A 12,589-nucleotide genomic window follows, 5' to 3' on the forward strand; every position below is an offset into this window, starting at 1 on the left:
TACTCACGCTTTCGGTAGAAGTCGTTATGAGGGATGCGAACGTCCACAAGGCCTTGCAGGATCTGAGGACAAACAATCCACAGTCAGAAGGCAGGGGAAGATTCAGGCCCCTCATGGCTCGGGGACAATGAAGGCAATAAAATCCAGACATTCACGGCATTGTCAAAGTTTTTAAGGCCTAGTACTCCAAATTCCCATGATACAGTACAATATGATGTAATTGCTCACTAATATCCAAATGCAGAATAAGGTCTATTTAGAAAATTAAACTATTGTGGATGGTGAGTCTCTTAAGCAATAAAGAATTAAACTATTGCCCTGGCAGGTTTGGCTCAGTGGATAGAGCATCGGCCTGTGGACTGAAGGGTCCTGGGTTCGATTCTGGTGAAGGGCACGTACCTTGGTTGCAGGTTTCCCGGCTCTGGTTGAGGTGCATGCAGGAGGCAACCAATCAATGTGTCTCTCTCTGTCTCTCCCTCTACCTTCCACTCTCTCTAAAAATCAATGGAAAAGTATCCTTGGGTGAGGATTAACAAAAAAAAGAAAAAAAAAGGAAGGAAGGAAGGAAGGAAGGAAGGAAGGAAGGAAAAAAGGAAGGAAGGAAGGAAGGAAGGAATGACCGAAACCGGTTTGGCTCAGTGGATGGAGCATTGGCCTGTGGACTGAAGGGTCCCGGGTTTGATTTTGGTCAAGGGCATGTACATTGGTTGTGGGCACATCCCTAGTGGGTGGTGTGCAGGAGGCAGCTGATCCATGTTTCTCTCTCATCCATGTTTATAACTCTCTATCCCTCTCCCTTCCTCTCTGTAAAAAATCAATAATATATATATATTTTATTTATATATATATATTATATATATATATAAATAAATAAATATATGAAGAAAGAAAGAAAAGAAGAACTATGGGAGAACCGGGAGGGCGCAGAGCCCCTGGTTTACTGCTCCACACTGTCTCTGCCTCCCCTGCTGCGGTCGGTGAAGGCTGCAGCGGCGGTGGATCTCCTGGACGCAGACACTGACTGAGAGGAGCGTGGCCGGAGGAACACAGCCCCCATTTCCCCTGCCTCGGGGCTCTTGAGGTAGGTCCTAGGTTCACATTAGCAGCCACCACTCCTCTCATCTTCCCGGGAATGGTCTGAACCTCCTAAATGCTCTCTCAGGAGTCCTGCGCATGGATTGAAGCGGGAAAATCAGCCATAACTGCTCTGGACTAAACCAACCCCTGGAGCATGACTACAACCTAACAGGACCAGAAGCACAAGTCCAGAGGTGAGCCAATGGCACGCTGTCCACACACTGTGCTCAGCTGCAGACATTTTCTTTGCTCTATCTGCACCCATGCACCAGTGACAGCTAAGTGAATAGACAGGTGAGTGCAGGGGGGAGGGTGCCTGAAGCAGGCTGTGCTGGCCGCCGGGTCACATACCTGCTGGGGCACCTTGAAGCGGACGTAGGAGCAGAGCTGCAGCATCTCGCTCATCTCCTCCGGGGTGGACGGGATCAGCGGGATCTTCTCAAAGGCGGCCGAGTCCTGCAGCTCTCTGAGCCGCCGTATGAACTGATTATCCGTTGAGTATTGCAGGCCTGGGGGGATTCAAACCAAAACTGCTTGGCCATTCATCCACCTCCTTACCCACCCCCATCTTAGAGAGGGAACAACGAGCATCAGCTAATATGCTTCAGGGGGTTTTCACCAGATTCCTTTTTAACGGGTTCTGCCATCCTCGCTCAACAATTAAAGTACACCCTGAAGAGAAACAGAAAAAAATCCCTCCAGATGTTTTACGGACGGGTGCCCAGCAGCATGGGGAGCCCGTAAGAAATACCGAAGCTCAGCCCGGCCCTGAGTCTCCTGAGTCAGACCTGCCCTTGAACAGCTGTCCGGAGACTTGTCTGTATGAGAGAGTTAAGAAGCATTAGCCTAGAAGACAGCTCGCCTGAGCCCCTTTCACATCTGCGCTGTTGAGAGATCTCACGAAATGCATGATGGGAAGAACACAGAGACTTGGAGGAACTGACTACTCCTCCCTTTGTCCTGGACCCACTTAATAATCTCTTATTTGGGGTCAAAACACAAAACACAGCCGAAACCGGTTTGGCTCAGTGGATAGAGCATCGGCCTGCAGACTCAAGGGTCCCAGGTTTGGTCAAGGGCATGTACCTTGGTTGCAGGCACATTCCCAGTAGGGGGCGTGCAGGAGGCAGCTGATGGATGTTTCTCATTGATATTTCTGACTATCTCTCTCCTTTCCTCTCTGTAAAAAAAATCAATAAAACATGTTTTTTAAAAATACACACATACAAAACACAGCGAGAGCGAGTCTCCCTCTGAGCCACTGTCCACGTTGGGGCAGCGGCTGCCCTCTGTATGGTCTCCCTTCCTCCAGGAGAGCACCAGGCGATCCATCATGAGCCTGAAAAGCTCTGAGATGGCCTGGCTGGTTTGGCTCAGTGGTTAGACCGTCATGGGTTCGATTCCTGGTCTAGGGCATGTTCCTCCGTTGCAGGTTCCTCAGCCCCGGTAGGGACACATGCGGGAGGCAATCAATTGTATCTTTCTCTCAAGTCGTTGTTTCTCTCTCTCTCTCTCTCCCCCCTTCCTCCCACTCTCTCTAGAAATAAATGGAAAAAATATCCTCCAGTGAGGATTTAAAAAACAACAACTTTGAGATGGTCTCATTATTTCCTGCACAAGAGAGTTTACACAAACTAATGTACACAGGAATGCAAAAATAATGTTCACTCCAACAATGAGCGTACCTCTAGGTGTTTAACTTAGCTACAGAACTGGATTTTATTTACTTCAGTTTTTTTCTATTTAAAGAACTAGATTTTGGAAAGGCAATGGCGTTGATACTAAGCGGCAGAAATCCACACTCTACAAATCTCCTGTACCCAGCAGCTCCTTTAAATCCATTATGGGCATTGAGTGGCTTTCACAAAGCTGTGAGGGCCGATTGCATGATCTATTTCCTTTCACTTTAAAAATAATCCGAACTAAGTGTCATGTGGTGTCTTGCATTGAATTCTGGACCAGAAAAAGGACACTAGTGGAAAAACAAATGAAATCCAAATAAAGCCTGGAGTTTCGTTAACAGTAATGTACCAATGCTGGTTTGTCCGGGGTGACACATTTACTGAGGTAATGTGAGCTGCTAACAATGGGCAGGAAAACTGGATGAAGGGTAAATGGAACTCTGTACTACCTTTTGCAACACTTCTGCAAACTTAGAAAATTAGTTCAAAGTAAAAAAGTTTATCTTTCCATTTTCACAAACAATTTTAAATTTTCAATGGACACTCAGGTGTACAACTCTTTGAGCAAATGAACATACACTTGAAAAAGCCTGGTAGATCTGCCCTCCCATAAGCGATTTAAAAACCTAATAACCGCCCTAACCGGTTTGGCTCAGTGGATAGAGCATCGGCCTGTGGACTAAAAGGTCCCAAGTTTGATTCCGGTCAAGGGCATGTACCTTGGTTGCGGGCACATCCCCAGGGGGAGGTGTACAGGAGGCAGCTGATCTATGTTTCTCTCTCATTGATGTTTCTAACTCTCTATCCCTCTCCCTTTCTCTCTGTAAAAAAAAAAAAAAATCAATAAAAATATATTTTAAAAATAAAAATAAAAAATCTAATAATCTTTCAAAGGAGCTGTTTCTCCAATTCTCAAACTTTATTATTAAAAGAACAAATTATTTCAGACATGGTACTTGGGAAGAGAAGGAGAGAAAACCCAGTGGGAGCTTGACTTCAATTCCAATGTCCTCACCAGACCTGAAACTATTTGCTTTCAGAGTGACTGAAAGATTTTAAAGGTCTGTTCAGTTACGTTTTAGTGAGGTATGCAGGTGTGACTCAAGGCTGGGTTCTAAGTGAGCAAAGGGGGTCGTGGACATGAGTCACATTCAGGAGAGAGTGAACATAAACTGACTTCAAAAAAAGCTGCAGCTCGGGTTCTGGAGTAAGATAGCCTGGGACCGGTTCCTACGCTGGCTCAGGCACTTACATAATTTCTTTGTACCCCAATGCTCCTACTAATAAAACAGGCATACTATTTTGATCTGGATATAACTACATTACTGAGATGGACACTTAAAATCTGGGCAATTCACATCATACTCCAATGAAGTACCAGAGAGACAGGAAGCAAGACAAGGAAGAAGAGAAAAATTAGTATTTTTCTCTCTAACATAAATCCAAGTTCAAAGACTAAGGTAAGAAAAATAAATTTTTATTTATTTATTTATTTATTTATTAATTAAATATGAATCTCTTTTAAAAAAATATATTTTATTGATTTTTTACAGAGAGGAAGAGAGAGGGATAGTTAGAAACATCGATGAGAGAGTGTCATAGATCAGCTGCCTCTTGCACACCCCCTACTGGGGATGCACCGGCAACCAAGGTACATGCCCTTTACCGGAATTGAACCTGGGACCTTTCAGTCCTCAGGCTGACGCTCTATTCACTGAGCCAAACCGGTTTCGGCAAGAAAAATGAATTAAAAAACAAACAAACCCAACTTCAGATTATAATTTCTAGGGGCATGTTACAGCTCAAGTTTACATGCATACAAGTAGGAACAAAGAAACTAAAGTTGCTGAAACTGGTTTGGCTCAGTGGATAGAGCTTTAGTCTGCGGACTGAAGGGTCCAGGGGTCCATTCCGATAGGGGGCAGGTGCCTTGGTTGCAGGCGCATCCCCGGTTGGGGGGTGGGGTGTGCAGGAGGCAGCTGATTCTCTCTCATCGATGTTTCTAACTCTCTATCGCTCTCTCGTCCTCTCTGTGAAAAATCAATAAAATATATTTTTTAAAAAAGAAGAAACTAAAGTTGTTGATTTTTTTTTTTTTTTTTAAAGATCTTATAATGAGCCAAAACCGGTTTGGCTCAGTGGATAGAGCGTCGGTCTGCGGATAGAAAGGTCCCAGGTTGGATTCTGGTCCAGGGCATGTACCTTGGTTGCGGGCACATCCCCAGTGGGGTGTGTGCAAGAGGCAGCTGATCGATGATTCTCTCTCATCGATGTTTCTAACTGTCCATCCCTCTCTCTTCCTCTCTGTAAAAAAAAAAAAAATCAATAAAATATATTTTAAAAAAAAGATCCTGTAATGAGTAAAATGAGTAAAGATCTCTGAATTTTTAGCAAAAAAGAGGAGAGACATAATAATAGTACTGTCACTTCATAAAGTCACAGTGATGACAACAATGAACTCTATATAAAACAGCTTAGCTCAAAAGAGCTCAATAAATGTTGGATAATAATATTCTTATATTTCAACTAGAGGCCCGGTACACAAATTCATGCACGAGTAGGGTCTGGCTGGCCTGCCCTGATCAGAGCTGATCACGCCGGGCCAACTGGGGAGTCAGGGCGAACTGTGGGAGGTTGGGTGGCTGGCCCCACCCTCTGGTTGAATTCCTGGTCAAGGGGACAATTTGCATATTAGGCTTTTATTATATAGGATGTATTTATGTGCTGTAAAGAAGTATACTCATTTTAATTGACCACAATATTCTTTGTGGAATAAGGCTGGCTCTATAATTTAAAAGTCAGTGTGGTTATGATTATGGTTTTGTTTTGTTTTATTAATCCTCACCAGAGGATACTTTTCCATTTATTTTTAGAGAGAGTGGAAGGAAAGAAGAGGCACAAAGAAACATTAATGTGAGAGACACATCAATTGGTTGCCTCCCACACACAGGATTGAGCCTGCAACTGAGGTACATACTCTTGCCCAGAATTGAACCCAGGATTCTTTAATCCACAACCCAATACTCTATCCACTAAGTCAAACCGGCTAGGCATGATTATGGTGGGGGTTTTTTGTTTGTTTTTAAATATATTTTATTGATTTTTTACAGAGAGGAAGGGAGAGGGATAGAGAGCTAGAAACATCAATGAGAGAGAAACATCGACCAGCTGCCTCCCCAACTCGCCCCTCCCCCACACACACACACACTGGGGATGTGCCTGCAACCAAGGCACATGCCCCTCACCGGAATCGAACCTGGGACCCTTCAGTCCTCGGGCCGATGCTCTATCCACTGAGCCAAACCAGTCAGGGCAATAGTATGTTTTTTTTTAATCCTCACCCATTATTGATTTTAGAGAGAGGAAGGGAGAGAGAGAGAGAGAGAGAGAGAGAGGGAGAAACATGGATATGAGAGAGAAACATCGACTGGCTGCCTCTTGTTAAGTGCCCCAACTGAGAAAGAACCTGAAACCTTGGTATATGCCCTGACTACGAGTCGAAACCAAGCCCTTTTGGTGTAAGGGACAGTGCTCCAACCAACTGAGCCAGAGCAGCCAGGGCTAGGAGGTTAGACAACTAGTGTTTGGTTAGTTATCACAAAAGCGATGCGTTATCTCTGAAGGACACATCAAAAGATGATCCTAAGAACCAGTCAGAGCAGATACTGACTGCCCCTTGGTCCTTCGGAGATACAGTGTCGACGGCGCTCCACTCACTCACGAGGACGTGTGAGCCTGGCAACTCACCGGCAGGGCACACGAGAGACAGGCCGCAGACATCCGACGGGTAGTAAGCAGCGTACACGCCGGCCACATTGCCGCCCATGGAGGTGCCTATCAGGTGGAACGGTGTTTTGTTCAGCTTGAGGCACTCCACAAACTGGGAAGGGGACGAGAAGGGGGTTGGTTATATAGCTGCAGACAGTGGCAATCGTGATTACAGAGCAAAAGCCTCTGTTGCCTCTGGGAGCAAAGGAAGAGCATATTGACGGAAGGGGGTCTGAACCTCTCCTGGACCCGTTGTCCAGAGGAACCCTGAGGCAGGTGTGTACTCACCTTTACCTGGCACACGTGATGGAGGGGTCATTTCTGAGTATAAAACCAACGAACATTCTCCTGATTCTGAGTCAGCAAACTTTTCTATAAAGGTCCTGAGAGTAAATATTTTCTGCTTTGTGGGCCATAGGATTTCTGTAACAACTACTTAGCTCTTTTGTTGTAGCACAAAAGCAACTAAGACAATAGGTAAATGAATGAACATCGATTTGTTTCAATAAAATTTGCTTACAAAAATAGGCAGCGGGCCAAGTATAGCCCATGGGCCATGGTTTGCTGACTCTTGTCCTAATTTAAAGTCCTTCTCATCCTTCCCACTACCCGTTCATATATAACTATCCACCCCTCCATCTATCTATTCAACCATCCAACCATCCAGCCAACTGTCTATCCATCCAACCAACCACTACTCATGCTTTAGATAACTGTTTATCTTAAAAATATTAATTGGATAACTGTTATGTACAAGGAAGTATGGTCAGCTGCAGAAGATACAGCAAAGAGCCAAAGAGACAAGGTTCCTGACCTCATCAAAGTACATAGTTTAAGGGGGAGGGGAAAGACACATACACACATTAAATAAATACTCTTATCGGGGGAAACACTAACAGCAATGTAAAACTGTGGATTACTAAGTTCTGAAATGGTCCATCAGTTCCAGGACCTTGAAAGCCCAGCCAGAGGGGGGCTGAAGATAGATGCTGAAGCAGGACAAAGGCAAAGAGCATCCTCCCCATGGTCCCCAGCTAGGCAGAAGGGCTATTACGGCCATCACATAGCTGGTAAGCAGAAACACAGACTCCAGGGAAATGAGTCTTGAGAAATACAAATGTCTCCTAAGAGCCGAGAAAATGCTCAGATTGTCATATTTCTTCACCATTGCAACAGGCTTAGAGGAGACTAGTCTGCAATAAGCCCTGGCCCTCCACAGCGGGCCAAGGAGATCACGGGGGTGCCGCTTTGTGTGCAATTACTTAACAGAATGCACTGGAAACTCATTACCAGTCAGTACTGCTCCCCAGGCGTAGGCATGCATGGAGGGCAAGACCCACACACTCCTGGCCATTGTTGGCGGAGCCCTGCTTACCTGGTGTATCCTCTTGGCTTGCCCGTCTATGGACAGGTCATCCAGGGAAGAGCGGGTGGTGCCCTCATGTCCTGGCATGTCCACACAGACCAGGTGCAGGTTCTTTGGAAGGAACTGGGGACACACAGGCCGGGAGAGTCAGGGTGCGGCATGCAGACCGTGTCGGCCCACTTTTCCGAGTAACCTAGATAGCCAGCCCTGGGGACAGACGGTCCTGGGCCACTAGGATGGGACTGAGCATTGCCAGTCGCCTTCTAGGGAGCAGAGGCCCAGAGACTAACGCATACATAGGTGAAGGGGACCCGGAGGATGACTGGAAAAGGGGGACAGAGGTGAAGGCAGCAGGTCTGGATCTCTCACCTTTGACACCAGCTGACAGGTACTGCCTCCTCCTCCTTGCGCCCCCACCCCTTACTCTCCCCCCCCCCCCCCCCACTTACTCCAGTCATGCAGCCACTGACTGGGAGCCAGAGGGATGGTTTTGTTCTGCTAGAGCCCTGGCCAGCTCTGGAGCCCACAGGAGCAAGGCTTTCTTTAAGAACCATGTCTGGCCGAAACCGGTTTGGCTCAGTGGATAGAGCATCGGCCTGCGGACTGTAAGGTCCCGGGTTCGATTCCAGTCAAGGGCATGTACGTTGGTTGCGGGTATATCCCCAGTAGGGGGTGTACAAGAAGCAGCTGATTGATGATTCTCTTTCATCAATGTTTCTAACTCTCTATCCCTCTCTCTTCCTCTCGGTAAAAAATTAATAAAATAATATTTTTTTTAAAAAAGAACCATGTCTGATCACCCTGATTCTAGTTTCTTTCATTTAAATATGTGCCACTTTTCACCAGGAAACCGAGAAACATGAGTTACCAATAAACAAATACCCAATCATATGAAAAATGCTAATCCGACTCGGGGACAGGACGGGAGAGGGTCAGGAAGGCATGAGGATGCATGTCCTCAAGTGGAATTTGGAAATAAAAACACAAGTTACTAGAGGGTGTGTGGCCTTTTCACTCTGGTGCAGGCCATCCCTGAGGTCATTCAGGTACAGTCCTGCCTGAGGCGGGAGCCTGGCTGCCTCCCTCCCAGGCCCCCTCCCAGCCCCACCCTCCGCCCGCTGGTCACACTTGCTGAGCAAAGCAACTGGCCACACAGGACAGAGGTGAGCGATTTGGAGAACTATCCCAGAAGGCTGCCCAACCAAGATCATTTTCCGAAGTGGGTAAGGAAGAGAGGAAAAACAGGAAAAGGAGGGAGGGAGGAGGGGGGGGGAGCAGGAGGAGGCTTCAGCGGGAAGTCGGGGGAGGAAGAAGAGAACCGTGGAGCCTGCGAGAACAGTGATTTTCTCAAAGCCTGATATCGCCAGTGTGAGTTCTGAAATCTTTCCTAGGAAATGCTCATGAGGCGAAATGATTTCTAAGGCGCAGATTTTACAAACGACATTCAGCTCAATGCACTTTGTCTGATAAAAGGATGTAAATGATGTGAGTCGTGTATCACACTATTAAGGTGACCAGACGTCCGATTTCTAACAATTTGTCCTGCATCCCGCAGCTTTTTAAAGAAGTCCCGATTTTTGGAAAGAATCTTTTCCAAAAATCGGAACTTTTTTTTTTTTTTTTAATCTTTGTTGCTCAGATTATTACAATCCCCCCCCCCCCCCCCCGGGACTTTTTAAAAACACCACAGGACGCGGGACAAATTGTTATCAATTGGGACTGTCCCGCCAAAAGCGGGACGTCTGGTCACCTTACACTAGTTTTAAGGTATTTGAGCCACAGTTCTGGGTTCCTTTGCTTTCTCCCATCGCCGAGGATTGCATGTCCGAGTGGAAACCCTTCTCCCTACCCACCTTGACCAAGCTGAGCCACATGTCCTTGTGCGCCGAGAACCCGTGGAGCATGAGGATGGTCGGCTTGTGCCCCGGTCTGCCGCGGAAGGAGTAGCAGAACTGGTAGTCTTCATGCTGAACATAGCGGACCTGCATGCCCAGGGCCCGCCGCCAGTACCTGGGAGGAGACACACAGGCCACACCAGATCAGCATGCTCCAGGGACGTGGGGCGGTGGGGGGGTGGGGGGGGGCGCACAGGTCTGCGCTATAGGCTCCCTACCAGGCAAGACCGACACTTCTCCTGCCCCTCCTCCTCCACCTAACCCAGAGCTTCACCCCCACGGAGCACTAAGCGAAAGAGTTCCAGAAAGTACCTTAAATGAATATGGTGGAATGTACGTCACCACATAATCGCTCTAAACCAGTAGGGGAGAAGGGGGATTTCCTTAAGAAGCATGACACAGAATAACCTCTCGTGAACACATATTTCTAGCAGTTGAGTGGCTGTGCAAAGGAGGAGCCGGCGGTGGGATCTCCCTGGGTGTCTGACTAGCCCTTACGCTGCCTGGATTGTTGGAGCTTCTGCCGAATTTGAAATGGCTGGCGGTAAGACTGGGAAGGGCTCCGAAAAGGCCACGGCCAAGCTGGTTTCCTCGCGCCGCATCGGCTGGCAGCCTGGTGGGCCATATTCATCGACACCTGGAATCTGAAGCGAGCAGCCACAGACTGCGGGCAGCACTGCCGCTGTGTGCGGCACAGACATCCGGAGTGAGTACAGCACTTCCCTCAGGGGCCCGTTAACGGGCAGGAAAAGCATCAGAAACGTCAAGGTAGTGTCTCTTGCAACTTGCTCTTCATGGAGATGAAGAATTGGGCTCTCGCCTGGCTGGTGAGGATCAGAGATTGAGCATGAACCTATGAACCAGGAGGTCACGGTTTGATTCCTGATCAGGGGAGATGCCCGGGTTGCGGGCTTGAACCCCACTAGGGGGGATGCAGGAGGCAGCCGATCAATAATTCTCTTCATTGATGTTTCTATCTCTCCCTCTCTGATGTCAATACACACACAAAAGAACTGGACTCTCACCAAGGCTGCAGTTGCTGGTGGTGATATCACTCTCACCCCCAAATCTCTGGGGAGAAAGAACACCAGAAAGCTGTCTCCAGGGGCCTGCCTTTCTATGACCTCAGGCCTCTAACTACTCTAACAGCTGCCCAGTGTCGGTGATTCTCTGTAAAAAACACAAGCTTACCCATTTGTAAAGCTAGTTGAGCAAGCTGGACATTTAATTAGCTTTCCAACCAACCAGATTTCCTTCACGTGAGTCCTGTCCATACTTAAGTGTTACTGTAGCTTTAAAGATGGTAAGGATTCTGCAGTAGTGGGTTTTGATAGAGTTGATGTTTTTTAAAAAACTCTTTTGATTTTAATTGTGATGCAGACGTTATAACAAACATTTGGCTTTGTACAGACATTATTTCCACTCCAGCAGATAAGCTCAGTGAAGGTCACGATTCTAACTCTCCCCAGAAAATAAGAACATATTTTTTATACAGATTTTGAGAGTGAGAACTTTTTTTTTTTTTTTTTTTTTAAGAACTATCTGTATTGATCCTCTGAGTTTATTTGCTACAGCATATGGCAGCTGGTTGAAAGCTCAGCTTCTGTTCATTACATAAGACTAGGCAGCACTGGAGTTCGGCCTGAAATTGATTTCAATACGAAATTACCATCTAAACGCATTGAACTCTCCACATGAGGAGTCTCTCCAAGATGAGAGACGATTAACTCAATCAGAGATTCACTTTGTGGTGTACTTTGCACCAAAGAGGTAGCCAAGTCTTGCAAAAGCAAACAGCTGAAGCTGACTGGTTTTAACCCTTTATGTAAAACAAGGGGAGGGAAGATGAGAACATAAAATCATACTTATTTTGATCTGCATCCAAAAAGCGTAGGAACAAAAACAAGACACCATTAAGGTGAGCATCTGGAGTGGAGGTGGGCAATACAGTGAGAAGTAGATGGAGAGGCAACAGAGGTGGGAAAAAGACTTATTGCCTTCTTTTTAATACTTTTGCAATGAATCTATTGCCTATTCAAAACATTAAAAATAGAATGAAATTGGCTAGTTTAAAGCTCTTCTTACAATAAAGCAAACTCATTTCAAAATTCTAAATCGTGCACCATAATACAAATTTGTTCATTCAATTGCCACCTCATATTGACTTTGTGATGTTGAATCTCATCTATCTAGAATGAGGGGGAAATGTCGCATTCTACTGTGGATATGGTAAAGATTAAACGAGATAATCCATATGCAAAATTTTGTTTGATGCTCAACGTATGGTAAGAATTCAACAAATGGTCGTAATTAGTATTAAATAAAAAAGATCCTTTTCTTATAAATATATCACTTGCCAAAACTCAAGGGAAAATTTTGCAACATATATGAAGGCCACAGATTCATTTAACATATATGATAAGAAGCATACAAAATCATAAGACCCAGGCAGGCTAAGATCTCAATTCAACAATGAACAAAATAAACAAAAATATTATTCAAAGTAGAAGAGAATTAAAAACTAACAAATATAGGAAACATGTTCAATTTCACTAATAGCTAAAGAAATGAATATTACAACTAGACATACGTTTTTAATAATATAAATTAGAAAGATGCCTTTAAAATAAAAACAGCTCTGGCAGGTATTGGTTAGGCATTGTCCTGTGCAGGAGATATGCCTAGGGTTTGATCCCTAGTAGGGAGGCTACATGATCCATGTTTCTCTTGTACATTGATATTTCTCTGACTCTCTCTCCCTCCGACAGTGTTATTTCAATTAGAAAAAAAAAAAAAAATCT

General features: G+C 45.7%; 1 protein-coding gene across 7 annotated transcripts in view; it reads right to left on the minus strand.

Annotated features, from left to right (window-relative positions):
* Positions 1-12,589, minus strand: part of ABHD6 (abhydrolase domain containing 6, acylglycerol lipase) — a 52,677-nt gene that overhangs the window by 8,237 nt on the left and 31,851 nt on the right. For 4 of the 7 annotated variants that reach the window (XM_045579008.1, XM_036430706.2, XM_045579006.1 and 1 more), the window contains 5 exons: positions 9,747-9,903; positions 7,903-8,016; positions 6,507-6,639; positions 1,429-1,586; positions 8-62 (listed from right to left, as the gene is read on the minus strand). In XM_045579008.1, the coding sequence (XP_045434964.1) occupies positions 8-62; positions 1,429-1,586; positions 6,507-6,639; positions 7,903-8,016; positions 9,747-9,903 (617 nt within the window). Of the gene's footprint in view, positions 1-7; positions 63-1,428; positions 1,587-6,506; positions 6,640-7,902; positions 8,017-9,746; positions 9,904-10,286; positions 10,433-12,589 lie in introns of all 7 variants that reach the window. The other 3 variants (XM_045579003.1, XM_045579005.1, XM_045579004.1) reach the window with 1 other exon arrangement.

This window comes from Pipistrellus kuhlii, unplaced genomic scaffold, assembly GCF_014108245.1.
Source record: "Pipistrellus kuhlii isolate mPipKuh1 unplaced genomic scaffold, mPipKuh1.p scaffold_m20_p_11, whole genome shotgun sequence".
Classification (NCBI taxonomy): Eukaryota; Metazoa; Chordata; class Mammalia; order Chiroptera; family Vespertilionidae; genus Pipistrellus; species Pipistrellus kuhlii.